Raw genomic sequence first — 23,055 nt, 5'->3', positions numbered from 1 at the left:
TTTCTTTCAATAATGTCTTTTTTCTGGCCACTCGGTTTTGCTGGAGTGCACAACCAATAGTTGTCTGGTCAGCGGACTCTTCCAGCTGAGCTGTGGATCTCTGCAGCTCCTACAGAGTTACCATAGACCTCTTGGTCTCTGTGATAAATGCTCCACTTACTTGGCCTGCTGTTATCCAACATTTCATTTTCAGATGATGGGCTGCACAGTTTCAGATGATGGGCTGCACAGTGCTCCATGACTTGATCAAAACTGAAGATATGGTCCTTCATGATGGTGGTCCTCTAACTAAACCTCTGAGGCCTTTTACAGAACAGCTGGATTTATACCGAGATTAAATTACACACAGGTGGACTTCTTTTACCACTTATATGATTTCCAAAGGCTGTTTGTTGCAGGGAATTTTATTTTGGCCACATGGTTATATATGGTGCTGAATACAAATGTCTACCACTGATAAGATTTTATTTAGCTAATGAGGGACATTCTTGCTTTTAAAACATATATATATATATATATATATATATATATATATATATATATATATATATATATATATATTGGGTTCAACCTGACTTTCCCAGTCAGGAGCACAAACCTGGACCCATCTTGGTATTGTGGGAAAATTGGAGGAGGACAATGCAACATGTACAAGCTACAGAATGAGTACACTTCACATGTGATCTTTTACTAAAAAGAAAAAAAAACAACTAATATTGTATAAATCCATTTACAGAAAATGTTAAGCGCTGTAATTTTTTCCTCCGCTTAACCTAATAATTGTTGGTCTACCACATACAATCCCGGTAAAATACGATGAAATGTGAATAGTAAAAGTGTGTTGAATTAAATGTTTTTGTTCAAGGGCTTTGAGTAACTGTTTTCTGCTTTCGGTGCTGAATGTACCTTGAAACATTATTGCTCATCCTAAAGTCTATTAAAAATGTTTACACACTGCTGTGACGTTTTATTGTTGTAAATTAAAATGTAGATATATGAAGAGTATACTTTATTTAAAAATTTGCTGGCAAATGTGCGTCGCCTTGCGCTTGAATCGAGGTGCACCTAATCAGTTTAGTCACACAGTTAATGTTGGTGCGTACTTTATGGGGCGTTTTTAGTGTCGTATCACTGGGAGCTTCAGCCCAGAGTCTCATTCCTCTTCCTCCCTCTTTGAAAAAAGTGCTTTACAGTCTGTATGCATGGTGGGTACCATGTTTGTTTATCCCTCACGCACAGTACAACCGGGTATCGTTGCTGGGACTGGAAATCAGTTCCCAAATAGCCTATTGTTTTTTTACAGCCAGAAAAGTGAGACGTAGTGAAAGCAGAGCCTAAAGGGCTGCGGCTATACTCATAGAATTTGGGGTTACGATAGATAAATAAAAGCATTATTTCCTGTAGGCTTAAGATTAATGCTAGGGGGTTAAAGACGAAGCAGGAGTCCATGCCTCACTGGGTCCTGGAGCACAAACATCTGCTCGGATAACTGGATCAATGGTGCGATGGCAGCCATGACATTGCGTTCAGGGACGGAAATATAGACTTTGACAGGTTGCTGCAGTTGAAATGATCCAGAAGTCACTTTGCTGTGTTTGTGTAGGTTTCTGCTGTCAATTCAAGGATTCACTTGAACAGAGAAGGTCTTTCTCCTTCCCCTCTGCCTGTATCTTCTCCATAGTGAACTTACAGACGTGCAACTAATAAACTTACTTTCAACTATAGTTATTTTGCCCACCCATTTTTTATTAGGCCTGACTGAAAAGATATTTCTGACTACGCCACTGCTATCCTGAAAGACATACGTAGGTAGAAAATCTGAAGATTAAAAGGTAAAAACTTGTGACCCGGTCAGACCTTAACTTTTTAACAGGACAACAACCCTAAGCACAAAGCCAGAGCAGTGGTGGAACAGTTTTAGATCAAAGGATATTAATGTGCTAGAATAGCTCAGTCAGCACAAAAAAATAAATCTCACTCATGGATGTGGGACCATGTGTACCATCTGTTCAAGTATCAAAGTGGTTTTAGAAGAGGAAGGAACAGGATCCAATGCCACGTTTGCAACATGAGGTAATAAAAGCAAAAGTAAATCAAGAAAGTGTTTTGGCTGTCTTTCTAGATATAAAAAAGCTTATGATATGATATGGAAAGAGGGATTATTGATCAAATAGAGTAAAATGGTCATTTGCGGAAAAATCTATTAGTGGTTAGAGAACTTTTTAACAGAACGAGTAATAAAGATAAGAGTTGGTAAAATTATTTCAATGAAAAAATTATTTAGAAAATGGAACTCCACAAGTCAGTATTAGTCAGTCCTTTATTATTTTTCAGTCATGATAAATGATGCATTTAAAGAAATAGAGAATTAATTGGGCTGTTTTTTTGTGGATGGTGGAGCTATTTGGAAGAGTGGAAGAAATCTTATATTTATTGTTAGAAAAGTCCAAAAAGCAATTTCTATTTCTACAATTCTATTCTATTCTACAATGGTCATATAAATGGAGTTTTACATTTTCATTTAAACTATTGCTTTTGACTCAGAAAAGAAATCACGTAGTAAAACTAAAGTTATATATTTAGGAAATTGAGAGAGTGGATCAATTAATTTTTTTTAGGAGTATGGCTTGACGAAAAACTATCCTGTGCATATAGAAAAGGTTATTGATAAATGTAAAAAGATGCTCCATATATTTGAGATGTATAGTTGGGTATGAATGGGGAGCAGATTCAAGGTCAGCTTTACAGGTGGAGGTGGGTGAAATGCGATTAGTATTGAGAAGGATTTAGCGGACATGAAATTACTGGGTTAATATGCAAAGACTCAACCAAAGTCATCCTACACAGGCAACTTGATTGAAGCCAGATTGAAATGCCAGTAGGCGCTTTTAGGTAAAATAATTGTGATAAAAACATTTCCTAAAAGCAAAGAGTGGTCTATAAAAGATACTGGTAAAATCTCACATGTTTTAAACACATTAAAATGGCGTTTAAAACAATAAAAACGATCAAGTCGAGCTAAAGAGATTCAATCTTCTTTAACGTGGGACCACGTGTACCGTCTGGAGCCTGTATGCATCCTCCTCCATACATCCACCAGGCCGTGGGACGAGAACAGCTGCTGCAGGGCTTGTTGGGAGTCTGGGTGAGGCTCAATTTATATACAGTTCAAATCCTCACCATAAACTTTGGACCTCCTAACATTTCCCCAATATTCTCTAAAAAAACGCTTCCTCTCTAGACTGAGACCAGGAGCATAAATATTGATAAAAACATGTTAACATGTTCAAACTTTACTAAAAGACACCTTCCCTGAACGATATTTTATACATAAAAAGAGTTTGGGGTGAAAGCTGTGGAAAAGAGGAGACCCACCCCAGAACTCTAGGAGGTGCTGTGACTAAATAAAGCTTCCCCCTCCCATTCTCTGCACCCAGTTTGCTTCATTGCTAAAATCGTTGATTCTTCTCTGTTGTGCCATTTTATAAATCATGGTGCGTGCCTTTCCACAGCTGGTCTGGGACAGAGACGCCTCAATGCTGTCAGACAGTTCAATGTCACTATCACTGCTGCCTGACACCTCTTTCCTCTTTGTGACCCGCTTGCTGACCTGCCTACTGGCCTGACCAGCAGCCACCACATTTTCTCTCTTGCTTCGCCTTTTATTTTGCAGAGGAGCCTCCAGCTCTATCACCTACTCCAACACAAACCATTCACCTCACCACCAGTCTCACCCTCCTGCTCTCCACACACCCCATCCTGCTCCATCTTACCCTGATTTCTCTCCTCCTCACCATTCACTCCACAACTCTCCTCACCACTGTGCTCCCTATAAAATAGTGATGTGAAGAACTAAAGGTCATAGTTCAGAGGGACTGTGGTATGACATCACACTGCATCTCTCTATGTTGTTCTCCAGTCTCTTGTTTACATAGCCGGGCCGGACCGTGCGTGCATGTGATCAGCTGCCACTCAGGGCTAAGCTCGTCCCTAACCTAAAATGCTCCCGCCAGGGCAGTGCAGAGTTGGAGAAATATGGCGGAGCACATCTAGTAGATCAAATTGTTATGTTGCTATCAGCATTATCAAGTTAGTTACTTCTTCACTAGAAAGGTTCCTCCAACAGGTGAGGCTATTTTGATGTGGATTTATCCATTACAACAATGCACATAGCAGGAGGTTAAGAAGGGAAAGGAGGGGCCGGGTTACAGCTTGTTTTGGTCTACAGACAATGCTCAAGCACCGCCTAGTGGTGAAATGTTGCTAATTGTTCTTTTAAACAAGTAGGAGACATTTATTGGCAATTAGTTGTATTGTATTTCTTAGAGGTTTCAGAGAAAAAAATGGACGAATATAGAGGTACCTTTCAATTTTATTAGTGAAAAAAAAACTATGCTTTGCATTGCTGAATCACACAAATCCAAATAAATCGTATTACATATTGGTTTTTGTGAAGTAACAAAATGTGAAGTTTTACAAGATATGCATTTAAAACAATATTTACCAGTACCTGCTTTGTAATTAATGCAGTTTTCTTTATTCAATATAATGTTCCTTTTTGCAACCAGCTGCAGCACAAATCAGGATTGTTTAGGATGATCCTAATAGCTGTAAATGTCTAAAAAACAAAAAAAAAGACATCCTTATTCTAAAACACGTATTACCTGAAGTGTAATAAGTGGTATTATCTTATTTTTTTCAACAAATAAAACAGGCAAAAAAGAAAAAGAAATCCTAATGTATCACATTTGACTTTTTTGTTGATATATATATTTCTCGACAGAAGAAAGGGTAACTACAAACTTAGTTTCTAATTTCACAATGACACCACATCTAATAAACTTTGGAAAATTGCCAACACCAAGTAAAAAAAACAACAATTTGACATATAAATTTATATCATTTTGATTATTATATAGAGTTACATTACAGGATACCAAAGCACACACATGTACTAGGTTTACAGATGTATAGAAAGTATAATTAGAAAGTGAGTAGTTTTCTTTAGAAGCAAGGAAAACATAATCACTTTTTTTATAACCATTTGCATTTTGCATGTAACCTCAAATATCAGAGAAAAGGTTAACCCTTTCTTTTGAAAATTCCCTTTAATTGATCATTGCATTTGAAATATTTGGTACAATCAATGTTGATTTTTATCACATTTTTCCAACAATTCTGTCAGTGCTCATATCTGGAGTAATACAACAAGTTGAAACAGAAAAGAAAACGAGATAATAAAATACATCGTATCACTATTAAAAGACTAAAAACGATATAACAAGACTTTAAAAAGTAATATAAGTGAATATAAAAATGAAAATATATTATCTGGAACACATCCAGATAAGTGTCACATGAACTACACCTAAACAATAACGATGCATCAAACGGCCATCTAAACAGCCGAGTTTTTAGATGTGATTTAAAAACTCATTGCTCAGTGGAACGCAGTTGGCAAGGAGCTCCTGGAGCGTGGGAGCAAAAACAGCAAAGCTACCATTCCCCCGTTTTTGCTATCTGGTCTTTGGGACTTATAGAGTTACATGCTCAGATGAGTGCAAGGCCCTGTTGTGGGGTGAACTGTTAAAAGTCGAGTCAAGTAGGCCGGAGGAAGGCCGCTGATGGTCTGGAAAGCAAACAGCAGGACCTTAAAATCTATCCTAAAGTCCGCTAGGAGTAGAGAGATTACCAAATGGGGGTGAAAAAGAGCTTTAGGAGGCTTTCTTCAAGAAATGCTAAGGCTTTGTGTAAACAACTTTTAGTATAAGAAAATAATATTATATTTAGGTCAACATCTACATAAAATCAGCAATATTTGCTCACATTTTACTAAAGCACAAAGAAAAATATCAAAAAATGCAATGTCTCGTCTTTTTCCTATAGTTCTGCATATAGTCCTGAGTAAAGACACTTTTGGATTAAACTTGACTGATTTGCACTTCTATTATCATTTTCTAAATTTCCAATGAACAAAGAAAAAAAAGGAAGAATAGGCTTGAAAAAATGACAATAATCCAGACAACATGATATAACATAGTAGCAAATTATGATTACATCATTTAAATTGTTTTCCTGAAGTTTCTCATGTTTAAGGATGTAGATGCATTAAGCACAGCTGTTGAATAAAAAGCCATAAATAGAACTGAAAATTTTGTTTGCAACAATCCACAAAATGCCATTCATAGATTTTGTTCTTTACCTCAAAAATGTTCCGTCTTAACTGCTTTTCCGTAGCTCATTGTAGAGTTTTTGGACCTTCTTAAGCTCTGAGGAAACATCTAAGAAAGCAATTTTAATTATTGCTTTTGGGAGAAAAAAACAAACAAAATACTTTATTATAAGAGCTAACAGTACCTAGAAGTGAGTGCTCATCAGTCCTGAGTGAGAGCTCAATAGATTCTTTCATGGTTTTCTCCAGTCTTCCCAGGACTTCCTCCTGATTTGGCATTAAAGAAACAAAAAACTGGATTTTTTCCACAGCATTGTATGAATCATAATATGGATATTGTAACATAGAGGAGTGTTGTGATATGATTGTAAAAATGTAAAGTAATTGTAATATATTTTATTAGAAAAAACAAACCATCAAATCTTGCAGTAGTTTCATCATGTTGTTTTTAGCATCTTCAAACATGGTGTTCTTTGATGCATGTACATGTTCCCCTATAGTGTCCCGCATGTTCTGCAGTGTACCTTCTCCTGTAAAAACTGCTGCTTCTGGAAAGCAGAACAATGAAATCTTAGGTGTTAAGAAACAATAACCAGAAATATATGTGCTGCATTTTAATGACTTAATCATTTTCTCACTTTTGTAGCAGTTTTGCATGGCTTCCTCAACTGTTTTTGTTAGACTCCTGTAGACAATTTTTTTCTGCTTCCGAATATCTTTTCTCATGTCTGTCTTAAGACGGTCTTCCTGAGAGAAATATAAAAACAAGCAGATAAATAAGAAGTAATTTCAGTACCTTTAAGAATAGTTTTACTATCATGCCAATAAAGGTGTCTTCCTCTACATTGTCAGACAATGTTAGCCCATCAAGTTATATTTGATTATTAATTTCTTCATTTTCATTGTCAAATTTTAATTTTAGCTGGCGTGAATTAATTTAAGGGCTGCACAGTGGTGCAGTGGTCTCTGTGTGCCCTGCGACAGACTGGCGACCTGTCCAGTGTGTACCCCGCCTCTCGCCCATTGAACCCTGGAGATAGGCACCAGCACTCCTCGTGACCCCATAAGGGACAAAGCGAGTAAAAAAATGTAAGGATGGAATTAATTTAATTTCAGAAAATGTATTATTTCTCATTAGTTACCTCTGACTTGAGAAATACCAGCTGCAGCTCCAATTCTTCGTACTTCTGTTTTAGTCCTTCAGTGTCAAGTGTGAACTTATTTATCACTCCTTTGAATGGACCAGATTTTCCTTCATTTCTGAAACAATTTTAAAACCAGACAGTAGATCAGAATTTAAATTATCAAATACGCTGACACTATTTTGCATTGCTATGCAGTTTAATAGTGTACAAAAAAGGGGCCTTTGTAAATGCTCCATTATTGCCATTCCACATGTAAAAGTAATTGAAAACATGAATTCCTTCAATACAATATTAGTATTCTTGTTTGTTTTTGTCTCATAAAATCACAATAGCATTTGTTGTTAGAAAGTACAAGTGTATATATTTGTAGTTCTAATCCAAAAAAATTAAGTTTAAGATGTATTTATACTTCGGCACGGCATTGTATTTGAACAAGCCCTCTATGTGCTTATAAAGTTCTTACGGAAAAGTGTTTCTGAATTCCTCATCAATGCTGTCAGTCAGAGAGGAAGTTAATTTCATGTTGAGGTTGATTTCTTTCCCCTTTTTAGGTTTGCAGATGCCGCCATTTTCTACAGCTTTTTTCAGTTGTTTATGAAAACCCCGACAACCACTCTTTCTCTGAGGAAATCACATTAAAGAAACAGAAATAAAATCAATACAAACAGCTATAAAAATATTATATATTCACATACATTTTAAAATGTACTTCCTTACTACTATCAGAAAACATACCTTGGGATTTAGGGCAGATTCCAAGATGTCTTCGCATGAGCTTTTGGATCTCTCAACTCCTTCTTGAAGGCATTTTTCAAATTGTGCTTTGATATAGTTCATTTCATGTTTTATTGATTCAATTTGAAAACTTAAATTATTTTCAAGGGTTACACACACATCCTCATTTCCGCCATCCTAGAAAAACAATGTCAGCAATTGTTTTAGACTTCTCCAAATGCAACATCTCCAAATCTATTTTAATTTAGTACCTTCGAACGATTCCAACTAACCTAGTAGTCAGACTTTTGATTTTTCAAAATGCTATTTGAGAACGAAAAAATTGTGAAAGGCCCAACAGCACACATGCTTATATCAAAGGCAACTGGAACATAACTCATTTGTTTTTTGAAAACATTTCAACAGCTATCCAGAAATCTTTGTCAATTCTGGTGTCTCGCTCGTATGATTATCTAAAGCATTACTAGATAAACTATAAAGTCAACAATGCTTCCTAACATATCCTGATTTTGTTAAAAATATTTTCTGTTTCATATTTAAAATTAGTACAAACTAGATAACTGTATAAAGAACAAACTAAATACCAGTACAAATCTTTTTTTGCAATTGTTTATATGAAATATTTACATTGTATATACAATTTAATTGTCAGTATGGTGGGTCACATTTCTATTCAACTGAAATGGCTGCTGCTTCCTGTAGATGATTAGGTGAAAACATCCTAAAATCCACACATCCCTGATGTCTGGGGACAGTCCCTGTTTTAGATGACCTGTCCCTGGCAAAAGCTGTCCTCGGAAATGTCCCCGATTTCAGTGTATCATGATGGAGTAAAAAAGTTTAGTGCAACAAGAGGTGTATTTACCCAGTCCTGGCACTGTCCTGTCGTAGTGGAAGGGCTGAGCCAAATTCCAAAATGTCAAAACCAACCAACGTTCTGACAGACAAACTTGGCAAACATGTCACTACTACTTCCTCAAGGAACTCCCACGAGTGGGATTAAAGGGCACTTCTTTCGCACCCTAAGTTCAAGCTGCTCCCACAAAAGCTCAATAGGGTTGTGTTCTCCCTCCCTTCTCAGATTGTTGATCTGGATGCACAGCCTCAGAGCTATTTCAATATGGAGCCCACCTACGTGAGGATATCTTCTGACATTTAAAACAACAAACAAGTTATTTTAAAGCTATAGTTCATAATGTTGGAGAGCTAGCAAGATTCGAAAGCAGCACCTCCCCAAAGCTCCATCACCTCCACCCCTCCTGTCAATGCTCCGTTCAAATCTATAAAGAATCTATAAAGAAAAGTTGCATGCTGGTGTGTGTGCCCATGGTTCTATTGATCAATACAATTCAATCCAATTCAATTTTATTTATATAGTGCAAATTCATGAAACATGTCATCTCAAGGCACTTCACAAAGTCAAATTCAATCAAATCATACAGATTGATCAAAAAGTTTCCTATCTAAGGAAACCTAGTAGATTGCATGAAGTCTCGACAAGCAGCATTCACTCCTCCTGAAGAAGCGTAGAGCCACAAGGAACAGTCGTCTGCATTGTCCATGGCTTTGCAGCAATCCCTGGGGTACCCCATTTTCGTTGTTTTTTTTGGCATACATACACTTTTAGTATAGATTCTATGCAATGTTTCATAAATGAGACTCCCTGGTGACTGTGTTGGCCACACCATTATTGACAGAATACAACTTTGTGTGACAATCTCAGCACTGGTGCAGTTCTTACCCTCAATTCAGCACACCTGCTCAACTCCACCCTCGCTGCAATTAGTTCTCACGCGTTCCACCTTTTCTCACCTCCATATAATCCCTGTACAGATCATATACCAGTACTAAATTGTCTCAAGCCGTCCGTGCAAGCGTTCCAGCGTTCTGTGTTTTGCCTGCCTGTCCCGTCCCATCACGATCCTGCCTTCTGTTACCGAGCCTGCCTGTTCTGATTCTGTCTGCCTGCCTGGAAACCTGACCCGTTCTGTCTCTGGACATCTGAATCTGCCTGTCTTGGACTGCCTTCCCGTTATCCGATCTCGTTCCGACTGTGAGAACCGAACCTGCCTAATCCTTGCTACCTCTGAGCCTGTAAGTTACAGAACCTGGACCGGACCTGGATCAAGACTCTTGGATTTCCCTGTTTGTACCACTGCTGGATCTTTGCCTCTCTGATCACCGAACCTGGACCTCCCCTGGATACTGTTCTTGGAAAGCCCTTAACGGATCCCCTGCTTGTTCGACTGCAAACAGACCTCCACCCCTAGATCAGTCCGCCTGCCTTTCTGCCGACTCACCTGGCTCTGCTACCCGCTTTCAGGTTAGTGGTCCAGTCCTCCTCATTATTACCCGTGAACCAACCACTGATAACTTACCTGTTGTCTCTGCCTCAGGGGATTACCAGACAGAGAGTGAGCTATTGCGCCTCGAGAAGCTGAGCTCTGTTTCCTGCTCTTAAATAAAGTCTTTAAACATCACTGACCAGTGATTCAAATCTTGGGTCCAGTTTTCTGTACTTTACACTTTGACAAGGTCTCTGGACTGCATTTCTGACTAATTTACTGTTATCCTAATTGAAAGCAATTGTGCCGTGTGGATATTTTTAAGTTACCTCAAACTTTTGAGTGGTAGTGTGCTTAATACTAAAAAAAGTTTATCTGGAACAATATTGGAAAAAGTGTCCTGCTGTATAACTTGGCAACATCTATCTAGGCAAAATGTATAAGACTTGGTGTAAGATTCATATTGTATCTGAGTCTAAATATATTAAATATTTTAACTGCAAAGAAAATTGCAGTTTATCATCCTCAGCATATCCTCAGACGGGTTTATACAGACGCTGGTGGGTGACTAGTTACATTTGAAGAAGACCTCCAGATGTAAGATGCAATAACAATGTTACTTCAAATAATATTCAACTTATTGATTTTAGTATATCTCTAAATTTCACTATAAGTGAATACAGTATTTTATTTGCTCTGAAGGACTGATTTCTTGATAAACTGTTAAAACATCTTAAGATGGTGAAAATTTTTTAATTTCTCATTCTTACATCTCTTCTTGAGTTGGCCCCATGAATCAAAGAGAGGATGCCATGAGCTCCAGACACATAGTTTGATGTCTCAGATTGACAGTCATTGAGATTTTGCAAAAATTCCTGCAGCCTGGGTATTTCTGTGAAAACAAAATTATGTTTATATTATGACAAATCCAATAGTGTGCAGTTCTGCTGAACCTTTATATATTAAATAGGTTTCACACATACTGTATGGGAACAACCTACCAGTGTTTTCTGGACTTAGATATTCCCCTCTGAAAAAGTCTTTTGAGCTCACTGTGAACACTTGTAAACATTCATCACTGAAGTGTTTCTAGGCAGAGGCGCACCTTGTCAACAGGCAAACCAAGCAACTGCTTGGAGCCCCGAGCCACTGGGGGGCCCCCGAGAGCCAGCTACTGTATACCCGGTAGGCGAGCATGAAGTGGCAACGCTATAGTGACTGAGGAGATGCACAACTGCATATAAAAGTTCCGATTGGATGGAATGTTGATTGACATTGGCTTTGCCCAGTCAAAATCCAGCCCAGCCCAGCCCAGGTGGATAACTTCCCTTAATGAAAATGAACGTAGCCTAGCGAACGGGTGACGTTTGTAGGCCTATCGTTCAGTAAATTTGAAAGCAATTAAGTAACTAAGCTGAAGGAAAATGAAGAGGAGCTATCCATCTGGTAGCGAGAAGAAGAAGAAGAAAAAAGAAGAAGAAGCAAAAAGAAAGAAAGACAGTGGTAAGTGGAGCAGATAATGATTTAAGCATAACATTAACAGTAAATGACTGCTGTCATTGAAATGATGCTACTTTGTCTTCTAACGGGGAGACAGCAGCTATAGTGTTAAGTGAATGCTATGATAGCAATGAATAATGAAAGCTATGCCCAAGGAGAACAATTAAACATTTTTAACAAAATCTTTCATATCTCTCCTCAGGATCATTGCTTAAATTTCTAACAAAGCAGACGGATAAAGTGCCCCTACCAAATGCTGATGAAAACCGTAAGTCCAGTGTTCCACTTGAATTGTTAACTGTAACTGTTTAATTGCTAATTGTAAAGATTATTTATGGCACAATTTCTTTGTCATATTATAGTTCCAGCAACATCCACATCCAATGGGATAGTGGCCACTCAACCTGTTGGTTGTCATGAAGAGCAGGAAGAGACACCAGAGGCACATCGAGCACCCATTCCAAGTTATGATACTGATGACTGTGAGTTCAATATATTTTACTTCAATCGATAACATGTGACATGCTCTGAAAAGATTATTTAGGATAATATACCCTGTTGTTTTTTTGTCATATCAGTTCCAGCAACATCCACCTGCAGTGGGATAGTGGCCACTCACCCTGTTGGTTGTCATGATGAGCAGGAAGAGACACCAGAGGCATATCAAGCACCCATTCTATGTTATGACACTGATAACTGTGAGTTTAATAATTCAATACATTTTACTTTAATTGATAACATATAGCATGCCCTGTAAATTCTTTATCACAAAGTATACCCTGTTTTTGTTTTTGTTATCAGTTCCGGCAACGTCCACCACCAACAGGACAGGAATTACTGTTTTTTTATTTTATTATACATTCATTTTAATTTATTAATTTATTCTTTACTTTTATTCTTTTATATTTTCCAAAATAACACGGTTGTTCATGTTTAGAACATTTGGAATAAAAAAAAAGGTTTTATTTAATACATTTTTCGTTGGTGTCAGATTATTTATAGCCTAGCATAATGGTGATGAACACTGGTCGGTAGGGCCCCCTAGGATTTTTTGCTTGGGGCCCCCACAGACTCCAGAATCGCCTCTGTTTCTAGGTAAGATAAATCAATGTAATTAGGTATATTTCTTTTTGTAGACAAATGTGGTGTAACATATTCTGACTCACCTTAAGCTTGGTCTCTTTGTTCAATTCTTCGTTCACAATTGCTTTGGTTTCCTGGTTTGTTTTGAGTATCAAGTCCTGAGCATCAGCTTTATTGCTGAAAGAAAAAAAAATAGATCGTCGTGATCATAACCAACTCAAGAGTCTGCAATTAATAAACAACACAAATGTAATGTAAATGGACCATCTATGGTCTCTTTGAGTTTTATTTAGCAGTATAGTTTTAGCATAGCTGTGAACTCACTATTCATGTAAATCATCCATGTCATCAGACTTGGTGCAGATAAAGTGAATGTGTCGACACTCTCCCCCGTTTCCAAGCTGGCTGCTAATTTCTCTCAGAATCTCCCAGGGTTCTTTTTCTGCTACTGGTCGGTTCATTTCAGTGACAACCCAGACTGCAGAGCAGTTTCCAACAATCTAAATAAATAAAATAATACAATTATTTTCAAAAAGTGTTCAGAGGATTGCAGGTTGAGAGGGAAAAAACAGTAATATCACCTCTTTCCACATTGTGTCTCTGCTCTTATTTCGGTCTCCATTTCCAGGAAGGTCCACCAGTGTGACATGCTGAAGCAAGTTATTATTTGGTACCCGGACAGTCACACTCTTCACAATTGGCCAATACCATCCCTTTTCTTTCTGTTTGTCTTTGGTGCCATTTCTAGTGTACTTCATAATAGACTCAGATAGGTCCTTAGCCTGCAATGTGAAACACCAATCAAAAATTTATAATACCTATATTATATATATATATATATATATATATATATATATATATATATATATATATATATATATATATATATATATATATATATATATATATATATATATATTCTCCAGACAGATAAGAGAGGTTTTTGCGGTCACTCTAAAAACAACAATTATTTTGGTAAAAATATTTTATGTACACAAAACCCTTCTAATGCATTGTTTTAAGTTGTCCAAAGATCTTTCTTTCAAATAGAAATCTAATTAACTTTGTTATTACCCTAAACTAAATGGCTATGTATTATGTTTGGTTCTGTTTTCAGGTTTCTTATTCCAGACATATGTCTTTAAAGGAGACCAAAACAACTCATCAGAAATTTGATTGACATGGATTCAGTCAGTCAGAAAATTATTCTGGTTCACTATGTTATGATGAATGTCAAAAATATATTCACCGTTATATTTTCTCTCACACAACAAGAAACACTATCATTTACATAATCACTGTATCTTACTGATTTAGAAGGCAAACTTTTCTGTGTTGATGAAAGAAATTCAGGAATTTCTCTGAAGTACTTGGGCTCCATGAGTTGTTCACAAGATTTTTCTGTCCATTCCTCTCCGTAAACAGCTGTCAGCTTGTCTCTAGCGTCAGTATCATCTATATCACACTCATCATTGTTGTGACTTTCTGGAATTACTTGTTCAATTGTATGAAGCAGTGAGCCCAACTCATCTTCCCACTCCTAAAGAATTAACAGAAGTAATTATTCAAGTAACCTGCATGGTAACAGTAGTTAAATTTTCATAAAATTTCTATAAACTGAATTTTGAGTTACCTCTGGTGAAATGAATTCAATTTCTGCTTCATATTTTTCATTGCGCTTGTTAGCCTCAACTTTAATCATGGCTGAGGTGCAGGCTTTACCCCTTCCAGACGGCAAAAGATTCTTCTCTCCAATTACAGCATTTATCAAAGATGTCTTCCCAGCTCCAGTTTTACCAAAGACACCAACCAGCTCCTTCTTTTCTATCTCCAGATTCTTTATTTTAGTCCTGTTGAGAATTTTGTCATTGTTGATTCATACATCTTTAAAAAATGTCAGAATTGCATTTGATACTTTGAATTTGAAGAGTCTAAGTAGTTTATTTATGGCTTTGTTCCTATGATTTTAAATGTAAAAGGAAATACCAGTGAGTTCATGCACAATTACAACAATTTATTAATACTCTGTAAGTATATGCAAAACAGTACTTAGAAAAATCCACTACAAGATTTGTCTAATTTTTGTCCCCAGTTAAAAAGAAACCAAGAAAAATTTAAAACACAAAATGTACTTACTTCAAGAACATATTGAGATTTGTGTCTTCTTGATTGTTTAGTTTGGCAAGAACATTTCCCATTGTGCTTTTCACAGAATGTAATATCCTTGTTTCTGTTTTTAAAACAAATAAACATAAATCTAAAGCCAGAGAGACAAAATGCACACCCAAGGAGTGTAAACTGATGACACATACGGAAATCATCTTGTTAATCTAACATAAAGTAAAAAATATAAAAACATTTTTGTAGAAAAAAATTGCTTTGGAAATTTTTCAAAACAATTATAATCACAGTTATATTCACTGAAAAAAACATTTTAGTCTTTATAAAAGGCTATGTTTAAATTCTTTAACTAGATAATTTCAAAGCTATCAAATATAGATATATTATACATACATATTAGCTTTTACTTCTCTAAAGACCCATGTTTTCAGTTGCCTTAATTGTCTGAACACATCCTGAACCTACATATACTGTTTTTAGGTCAGGAAACAGAAGTCTTGTAGGCTTGGGTCTAAATGATAGCTGTCTGTAGCCTTTACATTTCAAGTGCATCTCCTGTTCTGCAGGTGACTGCCATAGCATCTGGGGATTTGTAAATTGAGTATGTCAATAAAATGTGAAAATCCACATGGATTAGAAACATTAATATCACTAATGTATGAATCTAAATCAAATCCTTCCTCAAACAGCTTTACAATTAAAAGAAAAACATAAGAAGGAACTAAACTGTATTTTTGTTGTTTGAATGTTTATGAAAAGAAATACCTTTGACAGAATTTGTATCACGCTTCCTTTTCACTGCTGGTTGTCCTTTGCTAGACTCGCACAGTGGGTCAAGTTTTCTCTTTCCTAGTTTTATAATGCAAAAAGAGTTAGAAGACTGGGTTTCTCATTTGCTTTCACTTCATAAGAGCAATGCACATGAGAAGGTCTTGACTAGGGTGTGGTATTTCTCACCTGTATCACTTGTAGTTGGGAGAACCTGAAAATGAACAGAAAAGTTTGATTGTATTTGTAAATGTTTTTCCAGTATAAAAATAAAAATTTGAGAGACTAAAAAAAAAGTTTATTTTATAGCTAACGTGTTTTCCTTATACCAATAGTTTTTCAACTACATGGTAAAATAAATGTTCTACAGCAAAATCATAACACACTTGTGATTTCATGCTATGCAAGATAAAATATGCACCGCAAATCAAATGACTCAAAAAGCTTACCAACAACAACTTCATTATTATTATTATTCTTTTTTCAGTAAACAATATTAAATGTAACATTTCTTCACCCAACTAGCAGTGTCTCAGGAAAGTTTGGTGCTTTAAAGCAGGGATCTAAGGCTTTTCTTTCTCACCTCAGTCATACCAGTAGCTTCTTCACCCTCCTGTTGACCCTGCAAACAAAATGCTCCTGGTGAAAGCTTATAACCAAACACGAAAACTAAGCAGCTATATCATAACTCTTTGGACATAATGTTTTATATTAAACCAGTAAAAAGATATGCATAACTCACCTGTGGTGGAACATGATGCATTCTCTGATTTGTGTTTTGTTCCTTCTAGTGACGAATAATTTTTGTTGACGCAAAATAGGACATTTATTAAGTATGAATTCCCTACAACTCTTAATGTTAATGACATATTTAACTTATTTGTATATAATAATTATAATTTAAAAATATTTTACAATTCTAATAATAAATATATGCGAAAGGATTTATTCACACAAATGATGATTATTACACAGGACATTACCTTCAACAGGTTGAGTCTCCTTTTGAATTTTAAGTTCGGTCCCATTTTTGGAATCAACTTATCAATGTGTTCATCCTTGAGCTCATAAAGACTTTCAGAGTCAATGCCTTCATCTGGAATAAAATCATATTGCAATAAATCTCAGTCATGCAGTTATCATGTTAAAATCTGTTTTATAAAGGCTTGAGGAGTTTATGGTGCTGATATTTTCTCATGTAAAGGTTGTCTGACATTAAATTGTTAAGCTTTTGAATTTCAAATGGAATTAAAAAAAAGTTTTACTTTTGTCCTCCTGGAGGCACTATATTGTCCTAAGAAGAAGAACAACATGGCTTCTTTTTCTATGAGCCATCAGACAACTTAACAGTGATACATTACTGAAGTAACTTTTGACTTGATTCCTTAGGAAGCAACAAGTTCACTGTCATCTTTAACTTTCTGCTATAAACATGAATGTTGTAATATTTTTAAGAGATAGTCAGTGTTATCTTTTACTGGCATTTGCAAATCCATGTGTGTTTAATGCTACCACAGCAAACCTGAAGTGTTTTAAACTTCTTTGCACTTTTTTCTATGACAGTAACTACAAATATAAATTCAGTTTCACATGCATAGTAACATGTTTATTTTGTGCCAGATTTTTACAAAACTGTGTTTCAATCAAACCTTTTTATGCAGCTCAGGTTACAGGTGTTGGTATATACTGTGTTTAAAACTAGCTGAAGCTATATATCTGTGGAAGCAGGACATATACATTCACTGGCACTATTGCTTTTTGTATAGAAACAGTCATGCTGTGTAATACTTTACCTTTAAATGTGTCTATCAACTCACTCAGGCGCCACTCATTTAGTTTGTCACAAACAAAATCATCCATGACCAAGAGAAGAGACTGAAAGATAAATTGCAATGTTTTAATGTCATTAATGATATGATCTCATATGTGTATTGGTTTAAATCAAATTGAAAAGCTCACCTTGCAATAAAGAAAATTATGCTAGAAACAGTTCAGTCAGCTGGAATGGAAGAGAAAAAATGTCAAACACTGAACAAGCTGTTTGACAAAGTTAAAGTGGAGTCCACAGAGGTTTGCATAGAAAGTGTCAGAAAGTGAAACTTGGAAAAGGCGGTGTGGCGTCTCAGGGAAAGGTGAGTTAGTTCAGAAAATAAGGACTGGCAAGTTATAACACACAGATTCCACAATGAGCTACAATGTGACATACAGTGTTGGGCACGTCACTTTGAAAAAGTGAAATGTGCAGTGCGTTCTTATTTATCCCTATATTCTCTTACTTCAGTCAACCCTGGTTGAAACAAGAGAAACACTGATTGTGAACATGGAAGAAAAAAAAAATCAAGACATCATGCCTGAAATCTTGAAGCAGTCTTGTTGCTAGATGTACAGGAGGACCTTATCAAATTGAATAAAAAAATTTGCAAAAGTCCATGCTTTAAAAACTTTGGAGAATAACAATCTAATGAACCAGAGTAGTAAAGATGGATTGACAGCCACGTATGTTTTGTATGTTTGTGCAGTTTTCTTTCTTTTTCTGTGATGATTAGTAGCAGAAGTTAAAGGTTTAATGAAATCTATTACTTTCCAGTTCTGCTTCTTTTATATATTTTAAACTTAAATTAAAAAATATCTTTAATATTTGACAACACTATTGGAAAATCCAATATTCTCTGGTTTTAAGCGAAGCCCTTATTAGCCCAACTGCAAAACAACACTTCTTTGTTTCTATATAAAACAAAAACCCACATCCGACAGAAATACCAAGCATACCACCCCAACCACTGATCTTCTGCAAAATCTGTAAAACCACTGGCACACTTAAGTATAGCAAGGCATGTACATATGGAACATTTTACTGTCTACATAAAAAACCCAAATCCTACCTGTTTTAGACATACAGAGCAGCTGCTGGAGAAGCAAAAAGAAAAATGTGATAGGAACTACACTGCAGGCTTTGAGATACAAAATGATGAGTGATCGCACAGTGTCAAGCCGTTACACACGGAACTGGGAATAGCAGAAGGGTATCAGATAACTAGGAGGGCGGTACAAAGTTTATCAGACAGAGAGGATTGGCTCATTATTAAACAGCTTGAGAGGAAGAAGAGGTTGTGAAAATGAGAAACCACCTGGAAAGAACTGTGGTTTATTTCTGCAGTAACTCCCTTTTCTTAAGTGAAAAGAAACACCACTAGCAGTTCTCTTCCTTGCTACATTTCTGTTTCCTCAATCTCCAGGTCCCTGCACAGACTTCCTTTTCTGTGCAATGCAATAAATCTTATTAATAACCAGAAGGGCAGATTGTGAAGAGAGCATATAGATCTCACAAAGCTGCATAAGCACTTAACATAAACTTACATAATCTCTCATTACATTTAACCCGTTTGGTTGTCATACATTATTTCATTATCATAATCGCTAGGCAATAGAAAACAAACAAGTGTGTAATAAAATAAAGAAGATAAAATTGTATAAATGCAATATGTGGGTAATATAAGTAAAAACCAAAAGACAAGCACTCCAAACATCAGCCATGTTTTACCTTTCCACAGGAGCGTCATAACGGAACGAGGAAGGTAGGTTCAAACATAAATTTCATCAAGGGAGAACAGAAAAAAAACTTAGAAGTGTAAAAATGGAAAAACTAAATGTAATAAAATTTAAAGATCATCCTCATTATCATGATCACATAGAAAAGTGGAGGGGAGGGGTCTAAATTAAAGCCCCATCCCCAAATCTGAAGGTCAGCCAAACAATAGTTCAAATGGACTTATTTTCTGATTATGATATGGAAAATATGGGTAAAGCTTTTGTTCATATTAGACCTGTTTCTTTAAAGTCTTTTGTTTTCAGAGTTCAGTGTTTTCGTGCCACTGCACCTCCACTCTGAGGATGATAAGCACAGTGTACACGCAATATTTATTACACACATATATTTATTGTACTACGGAGCAGAACCTGAAAGGTGAAATACCAGTACAGAATTAACAAACGATGAATAGTTGTCACAGTTTGAGGAATGGGTAAACTAATTGCTACTACATTTATTTTTTCCCCCAAAACTTTTTTTTCTTTGCAGCTCTAGTGGCACGTGTTTTATTGACAGTTAGCTGACAGGAAGAGGGTGGAAGAGGGAGGAAGACAGGCGGCAAAGCGACACAGGCCGGAGTCAATCCCAGGCCAACCGCATCAAAGACTAAAGGCCTCCTAATATGGTTCGCGCTAACCGCTCCGCCACGGGCGCGCCCACCCCCACAAAACTTTTAAAACAACTTCAAATATTCTTTATAAAGCTGGCCTCACCGTTTAGTTACTTTTGTAGAGAAAATTCAGTGCGAAAGTTCTTTCTAACAGAGTTTCGACAGGGTGTTAAAATGTTTTTAAAAGTCTTTGATTTAAATTTGTATGTTTTTTCTTTAGAAGTGTTCTGTCATCCACACCACCCGTCAAACACTGAGGCTTTTTTTTCCGGGCAAACACGGACACGTCGACCCAGGAGGGTCCGCCGTCGGTCCGTGACGCGTCGACCCAAGGGGGCTCTGGAAACCAAGTGTTCCACCAAGACGGTAGAGGGCGCAGGTGTCTTCGGGTTCCGCGACGTCTTGGTCGTCCCTTAGCGCCTCGTAGGGGAGCCAAGCAGCAGAGGTCCCATGGTGGCTCCAAGGTCTCCAAGGTTCCCCGGAGTTTCCAGCCTGTAGACTCTCTTACTGTCAGCCAGCTTTCGGAGTACCTATACTGGTTGTCACTCCCAGAGACTGCTCAGAGAGTCATTCTGAGACTTTTTGTTTCTAAAGGACTGACACTTCCTGAGGCCTGTAGCCCAGGGCCGCCTGAAGCCTGTAGCCCGGGCCCGCTAGCAGCCTGTAGCCCGGCTTCCTCCTTAGCAGCCTGTAGCCAGGCTTCCTCCTTAGCAGCCTGTAGCCAGGCTTCCTCTTCAGCCGCTTGTAGCCAGGCTCCTTCCTTAGCCCGTAGCCAGGCGCCGTCCGTAGCCTTTATTCCGGCGCCGTCCCCAGCTTTTAGTCCAGCGCCAGGTTCTGCTCTCTCCCTCCCCAGGCGTTGGGCTCCGAGGGTGCTGGTCCGCCACCGGCCTACGAGGGTGCTGGCTCGCCGGGGCCGCCCGCCGGAGAACCTGTCACGCCGGGGCCGCCCGCCGGAGAACCTGTCACGCCGGGGCCGCCCGCCGGAGAACCTGTCACGCCGCGGCCGCCCTCCGGGACGACCGCCAGACATTCAGTCACTTAGACTGTTTGGACTCTGTATTGTTGGGATTCGCTCTTTGAGGGTTGTTTTTTGTTTTTGACTTGTGCCTTTTGTTGTTGAGTTCTTTTTCTGACTCTGGCTCTCCAACCTGTAGCCCCCTCCACCCGCCCGGTCTGACTTTTGTTTTGTTTTCTTTGGACTTTGGAGGGCGTCTGGTATCCGCCCTTGAGGGGGGGGGGGGGGGGGGGGCTGGGGGGCTCTGTAATACTCTGTCTTGGTTCCTGCTTATGATTTGGTTGAAGTGAGTTTTTCCCTGCTTTTTGGTTTATTTGTGTTTTAGGTTCTGTCATAGTTGGAGTTCTGTCTTAGTTTTGGTTTGTGTCTTAGTGTGAGTTTTGAGGCTTCTTTTACAGTTATTGTTTTAAGTTTGGTTTCTGATCTGGTCTTGTTTTGAGCCTCAGCACTGATGTCTGGTCTAATTACTTACTCTGCACACCTGCCTAACTCCACCCCTCCTGCAATCACCTCTCTGACCAGTTTCACCTGAATCCACCTCCATATAAACTGCTGAGACCAGACATCAGTGCCAGGTTGTCATGTTGAGTGTAGGTGAGTCGCCTCCTGCAAATTTCTGTATGTTGGTTTGCTTTTGGATTTTTGACCCCCTGTTTCTCCAAAAACCTGTGCCATTCAGTCCTGCCTGTTCCTGCCTTGTCTGCCCTGCTCGTCTGTCTATTTTTATACCGTCTTTTGGTTCGACGGTCTCTTTTGGATTTTTTCCTGTTTGTTTTTTTATTTTGTTATTAAAGAGCCTTTCCTTTGAACAAACCTCTGCTGGTCTGGCTGAATTCTGGGTCCGCTGCCTCTGTTCATTACAAGTAAACTGTATTTTGGTTGTTGTAGTATTTTAGGAATTTAGACAGAAATGTTCTGAGATATTTATAGATGATGATGTTTGTTAAATAAAGTATAATGTTTTAGCTATATTATTTGTTAGTGTTTGTAAGTTAGAGTGTGAGGGTGTTTCCCCTGTTTAATGGTAGATCTGGTTAATGGGAGGAGTTGGTGATCTATAAAAGGCTTCTTGTAAGACGCTAGTGTGATTGTGGCTGCTCCTGTGACCTGTTTGCCACTGTTGGACAATAAATACCCAGTGGGTGCACCTTTTCTCTGCCTCAAGTCTCCTGCTAAAGCCAGCCTCTAAGGGCCATTCTAACAGTCCTTTAACATACTTTTGTATTGACTCTTCCGCTCCTCACTGCCTTATATGTTTTTATTGATTCGCTAGGCAATAGAAAACAAACAAGTGTGTAATAAAATAAAGAAGATAAAATTGTATAAATGCAATATGTGGGTAATATAAGTAAAAACCAAAAGACAAGCACTCCAAACATCAGCCATGTTTTACCTTTCCACAGGAGCGTCATTACGGAACGAGGAAGGTAGGTTTAAACATAAATTTCATCAAGGGAGAACAGAAAAAAAACTTAGAAGTGTAAAAATGGAAAAACTAAATGTAATAAAATTTAAAGATCATCCTCATTATCATGATCACATAGAAAAGTGGAGGGGAGGGGTCTAAATTAAAGCCCCATCCCCAAATCTGAAGGTCAGCCAAACAATAGTTCAAATAGACTTATTTTCTGATTATGATATGGAAAATATGGGTAAAGCTTTTGTTCATATTAGACCTGTTTCTTTGAAGTCTTTTGTTTTCAGAGTTCAGTGTTTTCGTGCCACTGCACCTCCACTCTGAGGATGATAAGCACAGTGTACACGCAATATTTATTACACACATATATTTATTGTACTACGGAGCAGAACCTGAAAGGTGAAATACCAGTACAGAATTAACAAACGATGAATAGTTGTCACGGTTTGAGGAATGGGTAAACTAATTGCTACTACATTTATTTTTTCCCCCAAAACTTTTTTTTTCTTTGCAGCTCTAGTGGCACGTGTTTTATTGACAGTTAGCTGACAGGAAGAGGGTGGAAGAGGGAGGAAGACAGGCGGCAAAGCGACACAGGCCGGAGTCAATCCCAGG

At 37.6% G+C, this 23,055-nt stretch overlaps 1 protein-coding gene across 1 annotated transcript; it reads right to left on the bottom strand.

The window, feature by feature from the left end:
- Positions 1-4,366: 4,366 nt before the first annotated feature.
- LOC105929899 (nuclear GTPase SLIP-GC) lies at positions 4,367-18,797 on the bottom strand. The gene is made up of 24 exons (XM_036148280.1): positions 18,692-18,797; positions 17,769-17,808; positions 17,603-17,684; positions 16,793-16,905; positions 16,552-16,596; positions 16,393-16,431; positions 15,999-16,023; positions 15,807-15,890; positions 15,057-15,150; positions 14,554-14,770; positions 14,230-14,460; positions 13,502-13,702; positions 13,245-13,420; positions 13,004-13,097; positions 11,339-11,426; positions 11,108-11,229; positions 8,053-8,229; positions 7,781-7,938; positions 7,315-7,432; positions 6,811-6,919; positions 6,587-6,720; positions 6,358-6,439; positions 6,203-6,281; positions 4,367-6,118 (listed from the first exon to the last, which is right to left on the bottom strand). Exons 3-23 carry the CDS (start codon positions 17,667-17,669, stop codon positions 6,220-6,222), a joined length of 2,436 nt encoding a protein of 811 aa, XP_036004173.1. The 5' UTR covers positions 17,670-17,684; positions 17,769-17,808; positions 18,692-18,797; the 3' UTR covers positions 4,367-6,118; positions 6,203-6,219.
- Positions 18,798-23,055: the final 4,258 nt, after the last annotated feature.

The sequence above is a fragment of the Fundulus heteroclitus genome, chromosome 16 (genome assembly GCF_011125445.2).
Source record: "Fundulus heteroclitus isolate FHET01 chromosome 16, MU-UCD_Fhet_4.1, whole genome shotgun sequence".
Taxonomy (NCBI): Eukaryota; Metazoa; Chordata; class Actinopteri; order Cyprinodontiformes; family Fundulidae; genus Fundulus; species Fundulus heteroclitus.
The sequence above is the reverse complement of the archived record's forward strand: the minus strand, read 5'-3'. Positions and strand labels throughout refer to the sequence as shown.